At 46.7% G+C, this 24,744-nt stretch overlaps 2 protein-coding genes across 3 annotated transcripts in view; both read left to right on the plus strand.

Annotated features, from left to right (window-relative positions):
• The window catches only part of SLC7A5 (solute carrier family 7 member 5), a 52,374-nt gene extending 32,180 nt beyond the window's left edge, over positions 1-20,194 (plus strand). The window contains exons 4-11 of one of the 2 annotated variants that reach the window (XR_014528544.1): positions 808-852; positions 4,004-4,127; positions 5,078-5,181; positions 5,840-5,936; positions 9,147-9,296; positions 10,320-10,497; positions 13,227-19,122; positions 19,281-20,194. Coding sequence is in view for 1 of the 2 variants with exons in the window: in XM_083513692.1 (XP_083369818.1) it covers positions 808-852; positions 4,004-4,127; positions 5,078-5,181; positions 5,840-5,936; positions 9,147-9,296; positions 10,320-10,497; positions 13,227-13,282 (754 nt within the window). In the remaining variant the exon portion in view is untranslated. Of the gene's footprint in view, positions 1-807; positions 853-4,003; positions 4,128-5,077; positions 5,182-5,839; positions 5,937-9,146; positions 9,297-10,319; positions 10,498-13,226 lie in introns of both variants that reach the window. The other variant, XM_083513692.1, reaches the window with a different exon arrangement.
• LOC310711640 (farnesol dehydrogenase-like) overlaps positions 10,975-24,744 on the plus strand; it is a 241,642-nt gene continuing 227,872 nt past the window's right edge. The window contains exon 1 of the mRNA XM_083513838.1: positions 10,975-12,703. The gene's annotated coding sequence lies outside the window, so the exon portion shown is untranslated. The remainder of the gene's footprint in view (positions 12,704-24,744) is intronic.

The following is a 24,744-nucleotide window of genomic DNA, read 5'->3' on the forward strand; positions in this document are numbered from 1 at the left end:
ACAGCTTCCCCCCAAAGGATCCTGGGAAGTGTAGTTTGCTATGGGTGCTGAGAGTTGCTAGGAGACCCCCATTCCCCCTGCATAGCTACAATTCCCAGAATTCCCTGGGAACACAGACTTACTGAAAAGGCTCTGCCTTCTGTTGCTCTCAATATCCCTTCTGCAGGGGTTGGCACTCAGACCAGGGCCTCCCATCCACATCTTAATAAATGCAGAGGTTTGTGGATTTTTGGCACACGCATGGCAGGCTTGCCTGACACGGGAAGTCACAGGTAATGGGTTACTGTGGACAGCTCCCTCATAGCTCCTCTTCTAGCAGGAGCAGCAGATCACAATCCGTGGCTCAGCCCCTCATCTGCAAACAAATCACAATCAGAAGACTATGTTCTGTTCTTGGCTCCTTAGTTGTGGTTTATATAGAGAGTAATGCTCCAGGATTGCTAATTCAGATGCCACTGTTAAGTCCATGGTTTGTTGTTGTTCCTGTCAGGAGAGGAGCCATCTGTGCGTTTGTGATAAAACAATTACCTGTGGCTTCGTGTGCCACGCAAGTAAGACCAGTGTGTGTGAAAGGGAGAGAGAGAGAGAAATATTTCCTAAGCTGCAACCTTGACACTTCTTATCAAATCTAGACTTACTCTCAGAGTAGACCCACTGAAGTCAATGAACATGGCTAACTTGGGCTTATTCATTTCAGAGGGTCTACTTTAATTTGATTTAGTTGGATACAACCCTATAATCAAGGGCAGGATGCCTCTTCTCCCACTCAGCAAGCTGAATCACTTTTAAAATCTTTGTCCTTTGCAGGAATTACTTGAATTTTGTCACGGAAGAGATGATCAATCCTTACAGGTAAGGGGTTTCTTTTCATAGAATCCTAGAATTGTAGAGTTGCGGGGGGGGGGGACCGTGGGGGTCACCTACTCCAGCCCCCTCCAATGCAGGACTCTTCTGGCCCACCGTGGGACTCGAACCCACAACCCTGAGATGAAGAGTCTCATGTTCTAGCAACTGAGCTATTAGTTCTGTTCTGTTTCTTTTGCTCTTCTTTTGCCTCTGGGCAACTCATTGATGAAGGAAGGAGCTGAGCATTTGCCTCTCATCCTTGTTCGCCGAAAGTCCCCTAACTCGCCTGCCACAAACTGCCCCACCAGGTGCCTTGCAAAGAGAACAACAAAATGGCTGCTGGGAGGGGGCGTTGGCATTGGGTTCAATATGGCGTTTGTGGGTGGTGGTTGCAGCACAGCTTCCTTGCACTTTTGTGCGCTGCGTTTGCTCGTGAAACAGCCTCCCTGGTGATCAGATATTGCTGTACAGATACTTGCCACCACTTCAACGCTTTTACTGCCGTCAGTTGGTTGGATTGCCTCTTGGTTTTCTAGGAAAGAGGCTTCCAACAGCTGAATGGCAGGTTGAAAACTCAACAGGTAAAGCTTCCTCCATCACTGTCCCTAGGCAAAGCTCCTCCTGTCAACAGATTCATATATTATTAAAAAATATTTATATACCCTTGTTCATAAAAAAAAAACCACCAGAGAGGTTTACAGCAATTGTACAAACCATCCTGTACTTGCTATGGCTGTCCTAAGCCTTGGACACCTTGTGCTGGGTGTGTGTTTGTGTGCCTTTTACACAGATCCCCTAGTTCCAAGAAAAAGTGCAGCGCAAGACAATTAAAACTAATTCCTTAATTGGAAAGCCCATTAAAAATATGATTTAAACCTGGAAATGTTTTTTTAGTGTCCTCACCCAGCTCTCATAGATCAATATTTATTGATCTCTGTGCTCCAGATGCCCGTCCTTATGAAGCCAAAGAAGCCACACAAGCAATAGGAAGATCAGGCAGCTTGGGAGGGAGACCCGAAATTTTGCAGAAGTTCAAAATAACTTGAAGCTAAGGGAGGATTTGTAGAAGGCCCTGCTTTCAGAATCCTAAAATAAGGCTTCATCTGGGGCGGGAGGTGTGATTGACTTGTATTTATAGATTTCCAGCGTTTCTCCAGAACTTGTTTTTTGCATAATAAGAGTCACCAGCTTTCTTTTCCGGCAGTGCTCCTGTGCCTCTTGACAGCTTTGTGGCATGCAGAGAATAATAGTAGTAGTAGTAGTAGTAGTAGTAGTAGTAGTAGTAGTAGTAGTAATTAATTTATACCCCGCCCATCTGGCTGGGTTTCCCCAGTGCCTTCAGCTGTCAGAGCTGAAATTTGCTTCTCAGCTTCTCAGTCATGTAGCTGTTGAAGAGCAGAAGAGTGCTGTTGGTTGGCAATGCCGTTATGAACTCCCTTTTCCCCACAAGTCATTCCGTACCATGTTATATACCATGGGAGGAGTGGCCCTGTTTCACCAGACACCGAATATGGAAGCCTTATAATTCAGGCAGTTCAGGGAGAATTCAGATAGCGGGCTTCGTGTCTATTGTTTCAATCAGAAATCTGGTGGAGTGTTGGTGTTTTTTTAAGAAAAGTTTTGCTGAACCCGGCTAAGCATCCTGTTGCCTGCAGTATTGAACCTGGTGCCCCAATAGGAAGCCCACAAGCAGGACCTGAGTGCAAGAGCAGCAGCTGTCCCTGCTAACATCCCCCAGTATGCATAGGCCTGCAACCTCCGGCAGTGAGGGACAGCGTTGCCATCCTGACTAGAAGCCACCAAGAGCCTTGTCTTCCACGAAATCTTCTAATTCACATGTGCAAAGCAGGATTTTGCAGCAAAGTGTGTTGGAATCGGATATGCCTGTTCTGATTCTCGCACAGCCCTAAGAAGGCACAAACCGCCTGCAGCGGGTGGGGTCTGTGCTATTGTTCTTTCCCGGAGGCTGAGCCCCTCTCCCAACTCCCCGCGATGCTTGGCTCAAACTACAAAGGTTTGTAGAGGCTCAGTTCATCTGACCTGGATGCTTTATAACTTCTAAAGTATGTTTGTTGTGGCTGCAATTAGATTGTCAAACGCAGCATGTCCACTGGCCTCTCCTGGCTTTCTGGTCTGCTGGTTGGTTACATGTAGCATCGAGGAGGTCTTCATTTTTTAAAACTTTCTTGGTTCTTTTAATGATTGGACTAAGGCAGGTAGGCCAGCTCAGCCTAACCCAGCCTGGTGCTTTCCAGATGTTTTGGACTACAACTCCCATCAGCTCTAGCCAGTGCAGCTGTGTGATGTCAGGGCTGACTGGGGCCAATGAGAGCTGAGGTCCAAAACATCTGGAGGCCACCAGATCTTGGGGGATAGGTTAGTCTATCTCCTTTGATTCGTTTGCCTTATTTCCTCCCTTGCCTTCTATAGCCCAGCCTGGCCATGCACTTGGAGTTTAAAAAGTGTTTTCTACCCAAACTAGGACATGTTCCTAATCCACAGCCAGGTGGCTTTGTGGGGTTTAATTCCACAAGCTGGCACGGAGGCAACTGTGAATCTCTGCCCCAGTCAGCCTACTAACTAAGCCAGCAAGAAGGATGTGTGGACTGTTTGCCTCAAGGTAGCATATGGCCTGACTTGCAGGCTCTTCCAAAGTACCTCCCGTTTTGCAAGGAGCAACGCAGGAAGCAATGGAATATTTTGGACTGGGCAGTTACTCTGGTGTGGCTGGGGGTGGGCTTCCCTCAGGCATCTGATTCACCGCTGTGGGAAACAGGATGTGGTGCTAGATTGGCCTTTGGTTTGATCCAGCCGGGCTCTCCTAAGGGTCTTAAGATAAGCAGGAGGCTGTTTTCAATAGAAAATAGCTTTTTGTAGTGAGCTGCTCTGATCCCGGGAGAGAGGGGAGGCGATGGATTTTCTGCTGTCTTGCGTATGGCCTCTTAATCCTAAACGTGGTGGGGCTCTGCTGCTATATTCAGTTTTCCCCCTCCTTTGTAACTTGGTGATCCAACGTGTGTGCATGACTAAAGAATAATGTCCCTTCTGCTAATGCTGCAGTTGTGACGTGCATCGTTGGTGCCCTGGGCCATCCCCCAGAGGTGATCTTAGAACCGCTTGCAAAACACTCTAACCCTCTCCCAACGTTTCCCCTCAGAAACCTGCCTCTGGCCATCATCATCTCCCTGCCCATCGTCACCTTGGTTTACGTCTTGACCAACCTGGCTTACTTCACAACGCTGTCTGTGGATCAGATGTTGGTGTCGGAAGCCGTTGCTGTGGTAAAATATGGAATGACTCACCCGGAAATGGCTGCTCTTTTAGCTAGCTCGCTTCTCTGGCTTTTTGACATTTCCCTGTGTGCAATCTGGACCTGGCCGCCTCGTGCTATCTTGGAGTTCCATCTTTGCCATTCAGCCACCGCTGATCTTTCCCTGCTGCCACTCCCTCTGCATTGGAGGATGCCATCGTGGCTCACATGACGATGAGCTGGGATAAGTGGAACGTTAGCCGAGGATATGCATCTGTCTGAGAAACCATCACCACTGGCTATAAGAGCAAATCAGAGCCTGTGTGGTCTCGTGATCAGTTTCCAAAGTGACACCTCACAGGGGGAAGTGCTGTGTCAGTATTGACGTGAAATGTCCTCTCCTTTCCCCCCCTTTTTCTTTTGAGGCCAGCTGTTGTTTTGTCGCTTGTAATTTTAAACACTTAGAGCGTGCAGCTGCTACTGATTTATGCAGCCAGCGTGATGGTGCCCTGGCTAGAGGGTTGGGGAGACCTTGGGTCAAATGGGAGCTGGCCCATAAAGCCCCTGTAGGAGAAGCCTCTGTCTCTCAGCCTTCCCGATCTCACAGGCTGGTTGTTGATGCTAAAATGGAAGGCAGTGTGGAAGAACCACGCCTGTTCTCCTGAGTCCCCTAGAAGGAAGGGGAAGAGGGGAAATGTGACAGGTAACTTGCTCCTTGTTCTTAATGATTGCCAGCGCAATGACCCTGCGAGAGAGATCAATTTTCAGTTGGCAGGAAGAAGAGAACCAACCCCCCTGTGTGCCTCACTGGGCTGAGGATCTCTTGGGTTCAAGTCGGTCTGTGAATCACATGATCTTGCAAATCCAGTTCAGCCCACCTGGGCACTGTCACCTTCCCACTTCTTCACGTGCTTATCTGTTGGCATCTCCTGGGCAAACCTCTGACACTCCTCTTCTTTCCTCCTTCTTGTTTGCTCATAGGATTTTGGGAACTATCACCTGGGCGTCATGGCTTGGATCATCCCCGTCTTTGTTGGCCTGTCGTGCTTTGGCTCAGTCAATGGGTCACTCTTTACTTCATCCAGGTACGTGTCTTGCTCTTCTGGTGGAGTGGGAGAGTCTCCTGTGGTGACTGGAGGGTGGAAATGGGAGCTTGGTGCAGGGACTGAATGAAAAACAGGCAATCCCATTAATACTTCTCCAAGATCTTTCAGGAGAACAACTTGCCTCATGTATTCCATTTTTTTGTTGTGGAATACCTTCCACACTTCTTCTGTATGTATTGGCTGTGCCTTGTATCAGGACAGACTTGTGCACCTAGTGTCCAGCACTGCGATCTCTGGATGGCAGTGGCTTCCTGGGGTCTCAGGCAGAGCAGGGTCTTTCCCCATCACCTCATTTGTAGCTGGAGTTGCCGGGGATTGAACTGGGAGCCTTCTGCATGCCAGGCGAGTGTTCTGCCCCGACCTACATCCCCTCAATCCCATTGGGGAATATCTCAGAGTGGCCCTTCCCTTTCACACTCTGCAGCGGACAGAGGCATCCTGGTGAGTCCTGGAGGATTAGCTTCCTCGTCTGTATGAAACGGGTGCAGCTCCAGACAGAATCCTCTGAGGCACAGTAATTTGGCTCCCCAAACCTCACAAGGAGCTCCTTCTAGCTGCCCGGCCCTCTTAAAGTAATTTCAGGCAGTGTGAATTAACCGCAGTGTTGTTCTTTCCTCTCTCTCTCTCTCTCTCTCAGGCTGTTCTTCGTTGGTGCTCGTGAGGGACACCTGCCTTCTGTTCTGTCTATGATCCATCCCAGGCTCCTCACGCCGGTGCCTTCACTCGTCTTCACAGTAAGGATGCCCACAGGAAAACCTCGATCCTTTCCATTTGAGAGGCGGTATAGGCAGTGATGACCCCCAACCTAGATGGCTTTACAAGACGATTACACAAATTCAGAGAGGAGAGGGATATCACTGGCTACATCTTACTTTCTTAAGTGGATTTTTTAGTTTAAAAAAAAGATAGTTCTGTTGGCACGGCCATTACAACAAAAATGGCTGGTGGTGTCAGGAGGTGGGGGGAGAGGACGCAGGTCCACCTTCAACAGTTCTGCTCATTCAAGTTTCAGTTTGGAGGGGGCGTGTATTATAATCAAAATATCTTCTACATTCATTAGGCAGAGAGTTAGTTGTCGGCTTTCCTTGCAGCTTGGTAAGCATCCAATTTCTGTTCCCAACGATACATCGCTATGTTTGGCGAGTGAGGACAGCTCTTCTGTCTGCTGCTGGATTGTTGTGATGGTGTTTACTCTTCCAGTGATGTAAAATGATAGGTTTGGCAACCTGCGGGCCATGACTTACAAACCAGTTCCGCTGCCCTTGGAATAGAGCTCCCTAAACAGCAGCAATGCTGTTTTGTCGGTGGATTTTCGATCTGTTCTCAGAACCAAGTTTATACAGGTAGTGACCTCCGTCCAGAATTGAGAAGCAACCACGTCATGCGGAGATGGTTTAGGAAGAGTTGGTCTTGCAGGCATTGCCTTTTGAACCCCGGGTCACAGCTGAAGGCTGATGCCATTTGCAAAAGACAGTCTGCATTTTGCTTTTGAATTGGTGTGCCTTTCGTTTGCAGTGCCCAAGCAGCACCTGTCGAACATATCCAACTAGCCCAGGCTGCCTCTATCCTTGCTTGCTTCCAGCCCACCTTCTCAGTCGGCTTATTACAGCTGCATCGCTTGGGTCCCTCAAAGCAGGGGAAGATCTGCCCTGATTTAAAGCTGTGGCACTTTGTACCACCTTTGGGCTAGTGGTCTATAGTCCTGCTTGCCCCATCTGGGGCTGGGGGCAGGACACTGAAGCTGGAGAAAGGTTCATCCAAAACAATCAGGAGGGTTAGAGCATCTTCCCCAAAATGTATGGGGCTTGTTCACTCCTGCAGGAATTCTGAGTTGACTTTTAAAAGTGGAGTGAGCAAATTCATGGGCATTGGCTAGCTGTCATTATGGCTAAATATGCTGCTTCTTTAGGAACATAGGATGCTTCCTTATACGAACTCAGATTTGGTCAATCTTGCTCTGTTTGGTGGTGGTGGTTGTTGTTGTTATTGTTATTATTACCACCACTACTGCTACTATTATTTAAATATGTATACCACCCTATACCCGCAGATCTCAGAGGTTCACAGCATAAAATCACAATATAAAAAGACAAAATATGTAATAAAAACAAAAACAAGAGCAACCCAATCATCCCTTCCCTCCCCAACACATTTTAAAAGGGCATCTGATGTCAGTGTCTCTCCAGGATTTCAGGCAGGAGTCTCTCCCAACCCTACCTGAAGATGCCAGAGATTGAACCCAGAACCCTCTGGTTGCAAAGCAGGTGCTCTGCCACATTGCCTCTCTAGCTGGAGGTTTTGTCACAGAATACCAGCTGCTAGGGAGCAGTAGGAGCAGCAGCAGAAGTCTGTCAGAGAGGGGTGGCTTTGTCCCCCACTTGCCAGCTTCCACATAGAGAAGCTGGGTGCTAAGTTAGGTGAGCCTTTGGTCAGATGGTGCGGGGCTGCTCTTGCATTCTTGTTTCCTCATGGACTCTTCTTTATAGCTTTGGGGGACACAGCAGTGGATGAGGCAGTGTTGGAGCCAGGGGAGGCAACACGGACAGCTGCCTCACTCTCTTTTCTCGAGAGAGGGAGAGAAAGCAGAAGAGAGGTCCCAGCTTTGGCAGAAGGAGGGGCACTCTGCAGCATTCCTGGCTGCCTCTTGCTACTCGAAGAACTCCCTGCGGCACAGGCTGAGAGTGTGCCAGGATCCTCATGCCAGAGCCTGTGGTGACAAGGACAGCAAAGCTGTTCTCACCCAGCTTAAGCCAGCTGCTTCTCTTGAGAACAGCAGTGCATTGTCATCAACACCAGTGGATTTGGCCTGGCAGTGGGGAGCGTGGTGTGGACAGCAGTCACGGACACTGGATTGGATCACCCTGCTGAAATGCACTCAGTTTTGACTGGGGGGGGGGGGGCTGCGTCTACATAGAATTCACTTTCCCCTGACAATGCAGAAGGCTGCGGCAATTTTCAGAGAGGGTGACACTGGTCCATCAGAGATGGCTTCCCACTGACCACTCAGGAAGGGTGTATGTGGGATTAAGCCATGGATAGGAAACATCTGTAGCTCTGCGGATGTCATTGGACTCATACCCTCCAACATTTCTCTGATGAAAATAGGGGCGGCCCAAATAATAATAATAATAATACCACCCCTAATAATACCCCACCCTTCTGACCAGGTTGCCTCAACCACTCTGGGCAGCTTCCAACACATATAAAAACATAATAAAACATTAAAAAACCCTTCCCAATACAGGGCTGCCTTCAGATGGGGGTCGGATAACTCCATACCCTCCAACATTTCTCCGATGAAAAGCGGGACATTCTGGGATCAAATCAGAAGCTGGGACGGCTTTTGTAAATCCAGGACTGTCCCTGGGAGATAGGGACACTTGGAGGGTCTGTGAACTCCAAGCCCCATCCACCCTAGCAGCCAGCATGCCTCATGGTTGCGGAGGTGTGTGTGTGTGATAGACCTACAATCTAGCAACATCTGGAGGGGGACCAACTCGCCACTGCTGTGTTGAGCAAATCTTTTGCTTGAGAGATCAGAGTGCGGACCCCTGGCTAGGTTTGGTAAGTTGTTCCACAGAACGGCTTCCATTTAATGGAGAACTGAGAGGGGCGTCGTAGGTTTTTTTTTTTTTAAGTTTTGGGGGAACTGAGAAGGACTAGCCACCTTGCTTGTTTGAGCTTGCGCTCTGAATTTCCTGCTTCTGTCTGCTGCCTACCTCCACTGCACACGTTTCAAAGGTTTAAAACTTTAAAGCCACTTTTGTTTTCTAGTGGCTTCCGTTCAAATGGCAAAATCACCTCCACTACCACGTCCTCCATTAATTCTCATTTTTGCAAGGGAGCGCAGGCATTAAAAGTCAACGATTGTCATTTGGGTCACTCCTGAATTTTATCGATCTGTTTCCTCTCCTCTCCCCGCTCCCCTCATTCCAAATCTGCAGTGCATCATGACTTTGCTCTATGCCTTCTCCAACGACATATTCTCGGTCATCAACTTCTTCAGCTTCTTCAACTGGCTCTGCGTGGCCCTGGCTATCATCGGCATGTTGTGGTTGAGATACAAGAAGCCAGAGCTGGAGAGGCCTATAAGGGTGAGAGAGGGATGTGGTGGCGGCAGCAGAAGTGTGGGAGTTTTCATGGGGGATAAGGCTGTCAATGGCTGCCAGCCGCGATGGCCATGCTCTGCCTCCACGGTCAGAGGCAGGTGCTGGGAAGCGCAGCTGGGCAGACTTCTGATGTTGTGCTCAGGTCCCGCTTTTGAGTTTCCCACAGGCATCTGGTTGGCCGCTGTGAGAACAGGATGCTGGACTATACGGGTCATTGGCTTGATCCAGCAGGGCTCTTTCTGTGGGCTCTGTTTATTGATTTACTATAATTTCATCCTGCTTTTCAGTCAGTTATTGTTTCCCAAACTGACTCGTATCAATTAAAAAGTGAGAAGCTTCACCCTCGGATTTACAGACTGAAAAAGGAACTCGAGGCAAGTTGGGGAGGAGGGAAAAGGCATAGCTGGGCATTACTTCAAGGCCAGAACCAAGTAGTGAGCTGCAAGATGGCTTTTACATTCCGCTGAGGACAGGCTGATCTTCCCTTGCTTGTGTTCTTGCTTCAAAGGTCCCTGCAGATTTACCCCAATCTTCTGGGAGGCATTTAAGCACATGCCAGAAATTTTAAGTTTACACAGTTAAAGTGGGGAGAAGCTCTCTTGTCATGCTAGCGTATAATAAATTAGCTTTATTTTTTAAATGGACTTCTTGGGGGTTGTAAAATGTGGGGGGAAGTGTGGGAGCCAGTGTGGTGTGGTAGTTAGAGTGTTTGATTTGGGAGACCAGGGTTCAGATCCTTAATTGCCCATGAAGCTCACTGGATTGGACCTTGGGCCAGTCACTGCCTCTCAGCCTGCCAACCTCACAGGGTTGTTGTGGGGTGGGGGGAGAACTACATGTGCCACCTTGATCTCCAAGTGGACTAGAAAGGTTTTTAATTGAATTAAACAAAACTGAAGCAGTGAGTGGTTAATCCAGTCCAATGGTTTTTCCCCCCCTTTAGTATAGAAATTGTCTGATTTCGCTGCTCTTTTGTGTCCCATCCCCCCGGCCCTTTCCCATGTACAGGTGAACCTCATTTTGCCCGTCTTCTTCATCCTGGCCTGCATATTCCTGATTGTCGTCTCTTTCTGGATGACCCCAAAGGAGTGTGGCATTGGCTTCGCCATCATTCTCAGCGGGGTCCCCGTTTACTACTTTGGGGTCTGGTGGAAAAACAAACCAAAGTGGCTTCTCCAGCTCATATGTGAGTCCCTTTCCTGGCTTGCAGGGTGATGGTGGCACTGTGCGGGTTAGGAATCGGTGCAAGAGCAGTAATCCGTACTCTTGATCTCAGCATAATGGTATTAAATTGATTTGTGTAGGGGTTTTTTTAATCCCCTTTCAATAAATTGCTAAAAGTATGGGAGGAAAAATATATTATCTTTTGACCCATGTGTGTGGGATAAATAAAAAAAGAATCAGCTGGATGCCTGGTTTCAAAGTGTGGGACTAAACTCACTCTCCAGCAGGAGAGAGTCACTAGTAGCAGAGTTTGAACTCACAAGGTCAAGCAGCAATAGGAATGTAAACTGTTAAACCTTTTGCATATCCTGTTCAGTCAGCTTGCAAAGTGCTCCCCTCTTTCTATTCCTCTTGCAATTAACAGACAACACACTGTTAAGTAAGTTTAAAATGCTTTACTTACAAAATGTTCCAAAGGTTAGATTCATGCACATAGGCATACTATCCCCAGGCACACTTTTTTTCTGTCTGAGAAGAACCAGTCAGGTTTTGTGGGGGCAGCTGGAATTCTAGGTTCTAGGAACTAGTATTTCTGCTACATTGCCTCTTTGCATCCTCCAACCCTAACCCTCCACACACACTCAACCCCACCCCAGTCTTTGTTACCAGGAAGCCTGAACTCTGCAGATAGGTTGCATCATGCCAGCTGAGCAAAATCCCTTATGCTTACACATTTCCAGAGTCTGTGCTTGCTTGGTGGTACCATGGGTGTGCAGAATACTCTCCAACCACATCCTTTGCCTGCCAAATATCCCCAGTTCAGTCCCTGGTCCCTCCAGGTTGAACAGGGAAAATCTCTTCTGACTGAAATCCCAGAGAGCCCATATTGAGCTGGGTGGACCAATAGTCTGCCTTGGTAGAGGGCAGCTTCCTCTGTTCCTGTAAGCAAAAAAGCCTAAGATCTGGTTTATTTCACACAACTAAAATGCAACTTTAATCAGCTCCCAGTCACAGTTCTCTTAGCTCTCTCTTCTCCTACTCCCCTGTTGGTCTGTCTCTTTGTTAACTTTCCCGTCAGGCTAAGACCTTCCTATTCAGACTGGCCTTTGAAAACTAGGTGGAAATGATTTTGACCATTGGGCTGCTCTCAGGGAAATTGATATTTTCATGCTGGTTCTAAATGTGTTTCGTTGTCTTTTAGCTATTGCTTTTAACTAGTTTATCTTCACTATTTTGCATTTTATGAAGTTGTTTTAAAAATGCTGCAAGCCATCTTGAATTCCAAGTTGAGAGAAAGGTGGGATATAAGAATATATTAAACAACAGCAATAACTTGAGGGCAGCCAGCTTGTATATGTCCACTCCACAGAGCAAGTGTTGGGGGCCATTTGGTGCTCCTGGCCTGCTCTCCTTCTTTTTCAGCCCCAGAAACAAAGTTCTGTTTGAACAGCTGAATCATGAGAAGTCTCACTGGATGGTGTCCATGTAACTAAACACCACCATCTGTCTCTCCGGGGGCTCGAGACGACAACAACAAACAGGCTGACCTAGAAATGCAGGCTAGCAGAAGCGCCAAGGGTTTAATGCTGCACTTTCGGGTGGAGAACGACGCAAGAGCTTTTCAGTGGTTCCTCTCTCGAATTCTCTCTCCATTTACACACACACACTTTCTTCCTCTTCCAAGTATCCGTCGCTGCTCTTAGAGAAGCCAATTTTTAAAGCTGTTGGGTGACAAATCAGCATATTAATTGGGTCCTGCACTGCAGGCCTTCCTTCCTTCCAGAGAATAGCGGGGTGGCCAGGGAGGGGGGAGGCATATGGAATATTCCAGGGTGGATGGAAGGAATATCTTGTAAGTGTCTTAATACAAAGTTAACGCCATGTCTTACTGCCATGTGCTGTTTACCACCCTCCCACCCAAGAAAATCTCCTTGTAGCCAGAAAATGTTGGTGCAAGCCAAGTGTCCAGCCCTTTTGCTGGAAGCAGGCAGAAGTTGAATGGGGAACATTTGGAGAGAGGCTTCACACTCTTCAGGGTGCAGCTATGTTTCTCTTTTGTCCCTCTGGATGAACAGGTGCTACAGGTTTTCTGGGGGGAAATACTTCCAAGCCCTGTTCGACAAAGGCAAAAGTGGCGTGAGCATACACACCACTCACCATGATCTAATGCTCAAACCACCTTTCACATTTTATTATTACACTGGTACCTGAGGTTACATACGCTTCAGGTTACAGACTCCGCTAACCCAGAAATAGTACCTCGGGTTAATAACTTTGCTTCAGGATGAGAACAGAAATCGTGCTCCGGCGGCACGGCAGCAGCAGGAGGCCCCATTAGCTAAAGTGGTGCTTCAGGTTAAGAACAGTTTCAGGTTAAGTACGGACCTCTGGAATGAATTAAGTACTTAACCCGAGGTACCACTGTATTATTATTATTGATGATTATAATGATTATAAATGATGATGATGATGCTGGTCACTTTATCTTGTCCAAGGCAAAACAAAACCACTTACAACCAAGCAAACCTATTGTGGTTTTGTCTGCACACCAACACCTAGACTATGTATCAGGCAGGGGACAGGTGCACATTTGAGAGAGCCACACACTCCTGCTGATTCTAAGCAGAACAACAATTTGTTAGTGTGTCCTTAAAACTCCCTTCAGTGTTTACGGTTTCCAAGCATTTCACAATGCAGCTTGGTCATTTTTGTTTTTTGTCCATCCCCACCCCCAACCCTACCTCAAAACAGATTCCACGACAGTCCTGTGCCAGAAGCTGATGGAGGTTGTCCCACAGGAATCTTAAAACTAGAGGAAAGGCATTCGGTCCAAATCAACGCACAATATTATTTTGAAAACCACGAGTACGTCGGACTCTTCGTTCAACAAGAAAGCAAACCTCGAAGCCAGGGGCCTGACAGTGACAAGTCCCTAGACCCCTGCTGCCTGCATGGCCCTCCCCTCCCCTCCTCCCTCCCTCCCTCCCCTTCCCCCCAAGCCAGGCAGCTGACCAGAGGCAGGAGGCAAAGAGTCCCAGGTGCAAATTTAATCCAGGAAGAGAAGCTTCTGCTGGGAACCTCAAGAGGCCTCAGTAGACCCACCAACAGGGAAGCCAACAGGATGGCAATGTTTACATGTGCAGCTGTGGGCTGGACTCTTCGGTCTGTCCTTTGCTTGGTCCTCTCTTTCATTAGCAGCCTAAGTTTCTCCACCCTGAGTTCCTTTGCAGAAGGAAAACGAGAGTTGCCAAGAATCACCAGCAGGCCCACAACTGCCTCTCCACATGTCCAGAAAGGACAAAGAATCCAACGCAACTGATTCTCTTGCCGGCGGAGGGTTTTCCTGGGGCGCAAAAAAAAGTCTGTGCCCCTCTCACCCCGAGCTTTACACTCCTTAAAACAGATGGACACGCACACAGGCAAAAACAAGGAAAACTGTGACGCTGAAATTGTGGACTTGCACAGATATCAACTTAATTCCACTCGCAAAAAGACTTGGCTGCCCCAACATGAACGTCTTTTTTTTTTTTAATTATTATTGTTGTTAATTATTTTTTTTAGGGATCTGCTTTTTATTTTTCTCCCCCTTTTCCCTTTTAAGATTCCCATGTAGTTCCGCTTTGTATTTGACTTGCAATAAACATTTTGTACATGGTCACCCTTGTGACGTTCCTTCCGGGCGGCTCTTAAGTTGACACCTCTTGGGCACCCAAGCTAAAAGCTCCCTCCGGGGCCTCTGAATCCACAATGATGTGGCACAGCGATCTCTGTGGCCAGAATTGAAACGCTGCCAGCTTTGCTGGCTACAGGAGAAATCCAGCTTGCTCTCCATGATCAGCCTTCGCCCAGTACCTTCTGCAGGATCAATCGGCGACTTCTGGCTGCACGGACGGTTACGCCAATCCCTGCTGCTTTTTCTTTCTGCACAGAGAGTCATAGGCTCCAGTGACATCCATTTGCTCTTGGGGCTGGTAGGGGGAAGGGGTGGGAAGGACAGTTCCATGTGATGCCGAACCTGGAAGACTTGGAACAAAAGTTTGCAAACAGCAGAAGCTCTGGGTGGGCAGCGGCGGCCTGTAGCAGTTTTGTGTGCCTGGCTCTAGTTCAGCCTGTGTGGAGCTTGGAGTGTCTGCTGCCATCTCATCCCCTGCCCCCCTGGCAGTGGTCTTATGACTTCACATCTTAGGGGACCAAGCAGGCAAGGGGGGCCTGCTTGTAGACAATTCAATGTTAATGTTTTGCTTCCGTTGTTCTGGCAAGCCCTCTTATTTTTATTTAAAGGTTTTCTCCTCTCTCCCTGTGCTAATCGGTGGGAATTAAACTTGACCCCTGGAAGTCCCGCCTTCCAGCCCCACAGAATTTCCAGCATCCGTCAACACAGGAAGTAGTTCATTCACACTAGGGCAGTGTTATGGTCCAGCTGAGAGACCCGTTTTAGAGGCATAGGAGGAGTGTAGCAAATGTTTTACAACAGGGGTAGCTGCCTTCCAGCTTTGGTTGGACTCCAGCTCTTATCAGCCCCAGGCAGCAAAGCCAAGGGAGAGAGATGTTGAGTCCAGCATCATTCAAAGGGCACCACACCGGCAATCTTAAAGAAGTTGTGGTGTTTGAGGGTTGGGGTTGTCCTTTTCAAAGGGCCGTTTAACCGCACGGCTACTGAGTGGGGTGCACTGTAGGCCTTCCACCTCAGGCATGGCCGTTGTGTTTTCTGTCGGGCTGCCTGTATCTGAGCTGGCCTCAACTATTTCAAGCCAGCGTTACGCCTTTCACACTCCAAAACGAACCCTGAGAAATTCATCGTTTGGAGGGGTTACCAGGAATGCTTTGACAGCAACCGTCGCCCAGTCCTGTGCCCTCCAGGTGTTGTTGGACCGCAACTCCTGTTGGCAAAGTTTCCTTTCACGAAATTACAGTCTCCTGCATTGATTCATTTGATTAAGAGTCATGAATGTTAACACCAATTGAAGCAGATATTATCCCTCCCCTCCCCATGCTTTCATAGTGCAAACAGACTTAAGGGGAGCCTAGCTGCTGGATCAGGCCAAAGGGGGCCCACCTAGTCCAGCATCCTGTTCTCACTGTAGCCAACCAGATGCCCCAGTGGGAAGCCTGCAAGTGGGACCTGGGTGCAACAGGAGTGCTGCTCTCCCCTCTTGCGATTCCCAGCAACTGGTATTCAGAGGCATATACTGCCTCCAACAGTGGAGGCGGAACATAGCCGCCGCCTCCTCTGCTTACAGTGGCCAGCCAGATGCCCACGTGGGGAGCTCACAAGCACGGCATGAGCACAATTGTCCTCCTGCTCGTGATCCCAGCATTTTGTGCTATCCAAGAGGCATATTAAGCCAGAAGGGGAGCCGTGCAAATGTTTTGCTGAGAATCTGTATTTTGCAGGCAAAAGGGCAGGGGGACCAACAATCAAGACCTTCCATGGGAAGCCAAAAGGAAGAATGTATTACTTCTCTTGGATGAGACTTGCTTTATGGTTTTGGCCCACCATAAAGAGGAATAAAATGCCTGCCTTTTTATAGTGGCATTTACAATGTCCAAGACACAATGTACCAGTATCAGTGCTGCTAAAGCTGCAGGTTTTGCTGTTGGTTACCCACTTTGTGCAAGGGGACCTTTTAAAGGAGGATCAAGCATTTAGCGTAATGATATGCATGTAATTCTCTAGCCGTCAGTTAACTGTTTTTAATAATGATGTCATCCTAATCCTGGAGAACATGCATTAAGGAGCCCTGTTTTTGAATCGCAGAAATCTCCCCTCCCCCAGGTGTCACCTAATTAAAATACGTATTAATTGGTTGATCAAATTAGTTTGAAGCAATTAATTAAGTTTGCATATGATCAACTTATTGTTTTGAAGATGTGGGAGGCTTGTGGCCCTTCAGTGGTCAGGCTTCCAACTCCTACCAGCAGCTAGCAAGGCCCAGGGGTTCAGGAGTGATGGGAGTCCTAGTCCAGCAATGCTGGAAGGGCCGCAGGTTAGCCTCTTCTGCTTTAAGTGGTACATGTATATGTCAAAACAGGCACCATCTTTGTGGGAGAGTGAAGGGAGCATAGATGCTGCCTCTTGTGGGGCCACATTCACACCCTACGTTTAAAATACCATGATACCACTTTAAGCAGCTGTGGCTTCTGCCAAAGAATTCTGGGAGCTGCAGTTTGTTGTGGGTGCTGAGAGTTGTTAAGAAACCCTCCCAGAGCTCTGTGTAAAGAGGGGTCGAGTATTTATCTACTCTGAGAATCAGTGGCAAGCCTACATTTTGGGGGCCCTGAAGCTTGACCTGTATGCGGGCCCCTTTGCAACCAGCAATAAAGTCTGGGTAGCCCCTGTTCTCGTCTTCAGTGGAGTTATTCCATGACAGATCACCACACCGTTTCAACATCTTTGCTCCTGACTCTCAAAATTTGGGATTGTTAAAATATATACAACAAAAAAATAATCAGTTTTGAGTTGTTCGACTCAAACTGAAGCAACATGGACCAACGTTGCTTCTGGGGCCCCTCCGTGATGAGGGGCCTTGAAGCTTAAGCTTCATTTGTTTCATGAAGTAGATCCCCTGTGAGGGCAGTCATGCTCTCCTAACAACTCTCAACACCTTTAACAAACAAGCTTAGAGCTCCCAGAATTCTTTGGGGTCATCTACCTCTTGTGGCCCAAAGTAGAGGTGACCAAGATGTGTGTATTGTCAGAAGTGTTAGGCATATTTGTGTCTTTATCTTTTTTGAGAGTTGGGTTCCGTGGGAAAAGTGCCTAACGAACCCCACTTCCTAGCAGTTAAGAACACCCTACCCTGTCAACACAGAAGTTGGCCTTAACTTCCCTATTGTTCTCTTTTCAGACATGTACCAGAATAATGCAGTTGCTGTTTGCTGTTAACATGTACGTGTTGTTGAAATGTGGCAACTGTTCTTTCCAAATAGGCAAAGTAGTTTTGTAAAAGCAGAATAGGCAGACAATTGAGGGTTGCCTTTGTCGTCTGTTGTGGTGCCAAGAATGGCAGGCAAATAACTGGAGGGCTCAGAATATTACCAAGGGATACATTTCTAAGTCTTAATGACTGCTGTGAATGGTTTTTAGAGCTCTATGAGTGGCTGTGTACCAAACACATCGTCTGTCTTCAGAGCTTTGTGCTGCAAAACTGCTTACATCCCCCCGCCCCCAAAATACGAACTTCAAGGAAGTAAGTTGACACTGAAGTTACTTTTTATGAATAGGGCAAGTCATGTACTGTACAAGATATGAAGGGCCCTGTGGATAATCACCCTTTTCGGAGAACGGGTCACCTTTTTACAGTGTTTATTGTGACTTGTGGCATGTTTATCGTAAGTATATATTGGATGAACGCTGCTAACTACTGGGGCAAGAGCCTAATACAAGCACCTCGTTGAAAAGTTGCTTTTGAGAGCAAGATATAGTGTAAAACCAAGAATGCAGGGGAGCCAGCTCTGAGATTGTTAAGTTGCAGGCAGACTAGCATGCTTTGTGGTTTTCTTACTTCTCTTTATGCTTCACTGGAAATTTAGATTTGGAAAAAACTGCTAGTTTTAGTCCAGTTCAGTGTTTGCATCTGCCTTTCTCAAACATGCAAGTAGAATCCAAAATATTCCGATTCCTGTTCTTGGCAGCTAAAATCTTTCTTAAGTATTTACTTGAAAGAAGATAAGAGATGCCCAATTTGAAAATATATGTATTTGTATATATTTTAAAAAGAAGGTAACAGATCAGGATTTCTCCTAGCAGTAATTAAGTGCCACTGGGATACCATTTCTCTTTTAAGTTTCACTGAACCCCTCTCCCCATTTTTTATTGCAGAATACGACAATAATTCCAATGACGCTCATAATGTGCTTTATTTTATTTTGCAAACCACTACAGCTGTTTCTGGACTTGTAATGAAACGTTTTGTTGTTTGTTAACTTTGTTTCTTTAATTATTATTCCTAACAAAAGGTCTTGGGTAAGAGGCTCCCTTTTCTTTCCGCACGAGGCATCAAACACATGGCTAACAAACTGTGGAGCCATCCTAATTGTGCAATGTCTCTTTGGGTCCTTACGTTTTATTAAAAGAATGTACCCAAACACTTTCCTCAAAAGAGCTGAGCTGAAGTTGATGACTAAAGCCACTGGTTGCTTTTAATGATGTTCTTGTGGGTTTTTTGTTTTTGTTTTCATCGAGTAATGCTACCTAAGGCCACCATACATTTAAAGCACAGCGATAGCACAAGCCAGTCATGGCTTCCCCCAAAGAGCTCTCTCTTTCATGCTTCCTGTGTTCATTTTGCTGTAATCTTAAGTTTTAAGGACTTCTAAAGGGGCACAAATGAATGATTAAAGCTGGGTGACTTTATATCCATTTATTCCCAGTGTGGGTGAAATGCACTTTGTTGCTACTCGTCTAAAATAGTCTGCCCCCGAACGGTGTAGGTTGAGAGCTGCTTCTGGTTTCAAAAAACAGGAAGACTCCCACTAAAATCACTTGCCAGCAGAATATTAATACATCAGGCTTGTGGGAACGCTTTGTGCATAGCTAGCTGAGTTGTTCTCTGCAAAATGACTCTTATTACATGTCAGTTTCAACTTATATAGAAGTTTGCAGACATGCCAGGTCTTGAAATTGACAAATAAAAGCATTATAGGGGTATCTCGGGTTACATACGTTTCACGTTACAGACTCTGTTAACCCAGCAGGAGGCCCCATTAGCTAAAGTGGTGCTTCAGGTTAAGAACAGTTTCAGGTTAAGAACGGAACTCCGGATCGAATTAAGTACTTAACCCGAGGTACCACTCTATGTGAAGAGGCTGCTGAATGGCTCTTCATTCTGGCTTAGCCTTATTGGAGTCCATATGACTGCTAGGGCCCAGCTTCTCTGGAACTGGACCAGAGCATGACGACTGCCCTGTTCTGTGAAGCGAGGGTGCACCACGCATGTAGTTTGGAACCCCCCTACGTGCAGATAGAACATTTCTGTCTTGAGCATGAAGCCCCTGTGCGCATGGTGTTTCATAAGTGTGTCCCACTCCAAAGACTCTTCATCTTATATGAGCTTTCCCTGGAGTAGGAGAGCAAGCCTTTCCTCCTCTGTCCTGCAGTTCCGCATGGAAGGAACAGTAGTTTCTCTGCCCTTGCCCCTTCTAATTAATCCTCAACATGGGGAAGTCCAATCCATTGCACGGACCTTGCACAGAGGCTCTCTCAGCCAAGGGGGTTAGCTTTATGCCCCCCCCCCCAGTATACAATATTGACTCCCTTACAAATCTCTCCCCCTTTCTTTTAACATAGTTATTTTTTTAAAAGTAGGAAAAATGTAAACCCAACTTTAAAAGGTTTTTTTTCGTTATTCTTGAAGCAAAGTATTTTTTACTAATTTAATGATTATGCTAGATTTTAAATGGCTTAAATAAGAAATATCTTAAGTGTCTCAATTCAAAAAGTGCCGTTTTTATTATGACGTTTGCATTTGTCGGTATAGCTTTGTTCCAATATTTGTGTTGTTTGTTCTCCCTTCTTCTTATTTTATTATCAGTTCTGTAGTAAACTCGGTCAATTCCGCTTTGTAAAAAGATGTATAATCTCTTGGTTGAGTGTGTCCCCCCACCCCTTTTGGGTCTCTTTTTGCTGTTCATAATTAACAATTTCTGTTACCTTTTGAATGTGTTTGATTTTTAAATTGAACGAAGTGCTCTGAATTATAACACTGCTGTTGCTGGTCTTTTGTCTTGGAGCCTCTTTATTTTATATTTTTAAATCCCGATATTTTCACAAAGCAAGTATTGCATTTCTGAGTAAGTTTATTATTTGTATTTATATTCCACATGACTTTTCCACCAGGGCGGTGGGGAATCAAGTTGACTAGGATAACTACTGATAAAGCAAAGATCATGGAAGGTTTCTCTTCCCTCCACCCATCCCAGAACCTTCCTTGCAAAGTGACTGGCTGCTGCTTTCCTCTCAGTGCTACTGGGTGGTATAAGCTGGGTCATAAGGGCTGATGGAAAGGAACCTTTTTGCATGCACATCCTCCATCTCTATATATACAAAGCTACTGTGACCCTCTTTCAAAAGGTTACAACTCTTGCAGCAGCAGGAGGCCCCATTAGCTAAAGTGGTGCTTCAGGTTAAGAACAGTTTCAGGTTAAGTACGGACCTCCAGAACGAATTAAGTACTTAACCTGAGGTACCACTGTAAAAAGCAAAAATAGGTATGTCCCTAAAAATATGACTGATGTTTAAAAACGTGCACCACAGGCACACTTGTCAGAGGCAAGATTGTCCATGCAGTGTGCAAAAGTTTCCTTGGTTCAGCATCTCCAGGTTCAGCATCTTGCTTGAAACACTGGAGTGCCATCTCCTCCTCATCCCAATTTTTCAGTATAAAATGTGAAAAAATGCAATAAAAATAAAATCTTTCATTTGTCAATAAAGAGTAGAGACAAGAGTGAAAGTAAAGATGAAGCTGAGCTGCAGGGTCCAAGGGTCTGAACTTTTGTGTAAGGCCACTCCCTATGTTCCTATTTAAATCAGCCCTCCGGAACCATGAGGACTAGAAACTTGCATTTATTTTTATGGGGAGCAGCAGCCAGTGGAAGCAATGCTGAACTTGATGGACCAAGGGCATGATGGCGTAAGGCAGCCTCTTATGCGCCACGTGGAGAGGCAAACACAGCAGTTTTCCTGTGTAATCCGAAAGGGCTCCAGACTCTGGAGGCTGCTTCAAGTGTTATTGACTTCCCTGCTGAAAAGCAAGACCATGTTGAAGAAGGAAAAAGATGGTGCCTGAGATTTCCTTTTCATCATGTGAAACCGGCGTGGGGAGGAGTGTTTTCTTCCTGGGGTGGGTGGGTCCTCTCCCTGAATCTAAAGAGAAGATTGTGGGTGAATTTGCTGAGATGGTAGAATTTGTAGCACGGGTTGTGAGGCAAATGTGTCCTTTCTCATTAGAGTGTGAAGATTTCACTTCAGTGTCACTGTGCCCTTTCTCAAGATTGCAGTGTGTTCCTGGCCAAATACTGGGCATTCCGGTTTTAAACAAGGGTGGGGGGGGGGAGAAGTGGGTGCAAGAACAGACGACTCCTCAAACACTGAAGGCTTTCATAATAGCAAGAGAAGTGAGCCAGAGCGAACCATTTGTTCTTTCGCAGGTCAGTGCCACTTAGTTTTCCCTCTGTAATGGTCTCCTTTAATTGCAATTACAAACAGCCCTTGACAGCCCCAGCTACTTGCTGTTTGTTTAAGCCAGAATAGTGATTCTTGCATCAAACCACGAATTTTTTGTTGTTGGAGAGTGGCCAGGCAGTTTCAGGTGAACATGGTTTCTGACACATTTCAAAACTGAAATTAATTCTGCCTTGTGCTTACTTGGCAATTTGCAAAATCCTGGATTTGCTCCTTAATCGCTGTTCTGAGACTCCACCTGCCAGTGACAAATCGGGTTCTTGTTCAGATCAGCACACCTTTCTGGCTCCTCGCTGCAAAAGTGAGCAAGCGACTGATTGAATAAGGAAGAAGCGGAGGAGATGCACACCACCTGTTTGAGTGATTTGACTCTCAGGCCTACATGTGGCAGGAACTGGGCCGTGCTTAAAGCTTCTCAAGAGGATTCTGTGCTTGTATCAGAACAGAAAGGCTAGGAGAGCCAGCTTATGCCCTTCTTTTGCACCACTGCCTTGTAGGATAGACAGGCTGTGTCTTAACTATCCAGTAATCACTGCTGCCACCAGCCCTCTTGACATGCCCTCCAGACGGGAGGGAATTTGGGGGCACTGGAAAAAAAAACATCAAGAACTTGAGATAGCAAATCCTGAGCTGCTCAGCCAGATCCCTCTCAGTTTAGTCAGAAATGAGTGCCATTTTCTTAAGGGCTCTTTCACACTTTTGTGTGTATGTGTGTAAATCATAAAATGATGCTTTGGCTCTAAAATAATTTGTTTTAGTGAGGGAAATGCTTTCAGGCAAAATATTTTTGAATGGAAGCAAATGAACAGCAGCTATTATTACTCATAATAGGGTATATTTGGCCGAACCTTTCTGACATGTCTTAGCAAAGCTGTTAAGAGAGTTGTGCCTGTACACTTCCAAATAGCTTAATTATATGTTAAATCTAATAGCACCTTGCCCACAGTCTTCTTTTACAAGAAACAGGTCCCTGGGCATCAGACACGTGGCACGCGCTGCCAAGGGAAGATGCAGAAGGCTTTCAGTGAGGTGGAGGCCTCGATGTTTGGGGATGTGAGGAGTGATGAAGAGGAACACAGATTGGCCTGTAGCGTTGCTGGCTTGGAACAGCTGACTGCTAGTATAAAAGACGCCAGCTGACCGATGGCCCTGCAGCTCCTGCAATTCAGGCCCCGTCCTACCATTAGGCAGAATGGAGCAGCCAGCACCGACAGCTGATTTTGAGTGGTTTACTGTTGTTATTACTGTTAGGATTACTTGTAGCTGGTAGTCATGTCAGCTCTGCTTTTCTAGACAGACAGATTTGCAAAGGCTCAGATAATGCCAGGCAACACCTCTCCTAAGTATGTACATAATGACAGCCTGCTGGATACGGCCAAAAAGGACCCGACTAGTCCAGCATCCTGTTCTCACAGTGGCCAATATGCTTATGAGAAGCCCTTAAGCAGCATCCAAGCACAATTTTTTCCTCATGCCACATATATGTTGCAAACTTCAATCCTCTCACCCTCCCTTTTTTTCTAACCAAAAATGTCCCAAACATTGCAACCTTTCTTCATAGGCGACTCACCATTTCCAGTTCTACAATATCCTTTTTCAGTTGAGGCTACCAGAACCGTACGCAGCGTTCCAAACGTGGTCGCACCATAGAATTGCATGATGGCATTCTATGATATTGGAAGTCATGTTTTCAGTTCCTTTTCTTTCGATCCCTAGGATGGAGTGTGCCTTTTTCACAGCTGCCACACACACTGGGCCGATGTCTTTCTTCAGTTATCAACTAGGACCCCGAGGTCTCGTTCCATCAGTTCAAATCCCAGGAGCATATATGTGAAATGATGAGGCGGGGGTTGCCTCAGCATGCATCACTTTGCACTTGCAGCAGAGGAATGGGAAAGTGGCTGTGCAGAGATGGAGGGAGAAAGGGGGGGGAGGCTAATGCAATCACGCTGCCAGGAGAGAAGGAAGCATGAATGGTGGACACAGGTTTGAACAGGTGCTCTTTGTTTCTCTGCCATCCCAGCCCACGCTTTGCTTACCGAAACAATCAACTCTGCCCTTTTGTTTCAAGCCCCAGGTGCTGGCAAATGGATGAGACGGAGAGATGTTTGGGTGGCTGGCTGTGGGAAGGGAGTGGTGCCCACTTAGCGGCTGCATACGTGACCCAGTTTGCCTATTACTGAAATGCCCGCAGGGAGGGGAGGACAAGGCGAGGTAGCGTGGAGAGCGGAAGTAAAGTATTTCCAAAGAAACTGCCAAAAAAGGAGATGTGTTGTGCTTGGAATGCCTGGACCTGCCGCACACTTTAAAAGACGCTGAATGCCAATTTCCCCTCCCAGCTGGGTGAAGCTGGGGGTCTGCCTTGTCTTCGATCACCTTTCTCTAACAACTCCTGTGGGGTCAGCGCAGCTACTTTTAAAAAAATGTTTCTCTTAGTGGTTTCTCCAAAGTGGTCACTGCACCTGCATATATGGTGATCTGAGGAGCAACTTGAAGGAGTGATTTCAGAAGGTGCGGCTTGGGGGCAGTGGGGCTCTGGCCTATGGTGTCCCTTGGCGTTCATTCTTATCCCCCATGCTATTTAATGCAAAACCACTGGGGAGGTCATTCTGCATTTTGGGATTCAAACTCACCAATGCCCTGATGACACCACTTTCAGAGTTAGATAGGATTTCTTGTTTATGGCCTATAGAGCACCTGGGTTATAAGATGTTATAAAATGTAGGCGCACAGGAACCATGCATAAAAACTATTCAGTGATGTGTTCTATCTTTCTAAAGGTTAAATGCCATTAATGTATGAGACATAATTAAATCAAAATATACATGCTGGGTCTCTGATTCTTCTATTACCTCTGAACATGAGTGCTCCTGCTCCTGTTTTAATTTTGAACTTTCAGTTGTCATAACCTGCCCTAGGACCTGACGGTAAGGTAATAAATTTTATCATAATAGTAATAATCCAGCCAGCCTTGACCCCTTCCAGGAAGCTATGAGCTGAGAGTTGCCTGAACAGGCAAGTTCCCTCTCCTTGTCCTGTTTTTCTTTTCATTGGAGGCTGTGCGCATGTTCCTGTTCACTCTGTGTC

Source organism: Podarcis liolepis (assembly GCF_965112155.1).
Source record: "Podarcis liolepis genome assembly, chromosome: 7".
NCBI classification, from domain to species: domain Eukaryota; kingdom Metazoa; phylum Chordata; class Lepidosauria; order Squamata; family Lacertidae; genus Podarcis; species Podarcis liolepis.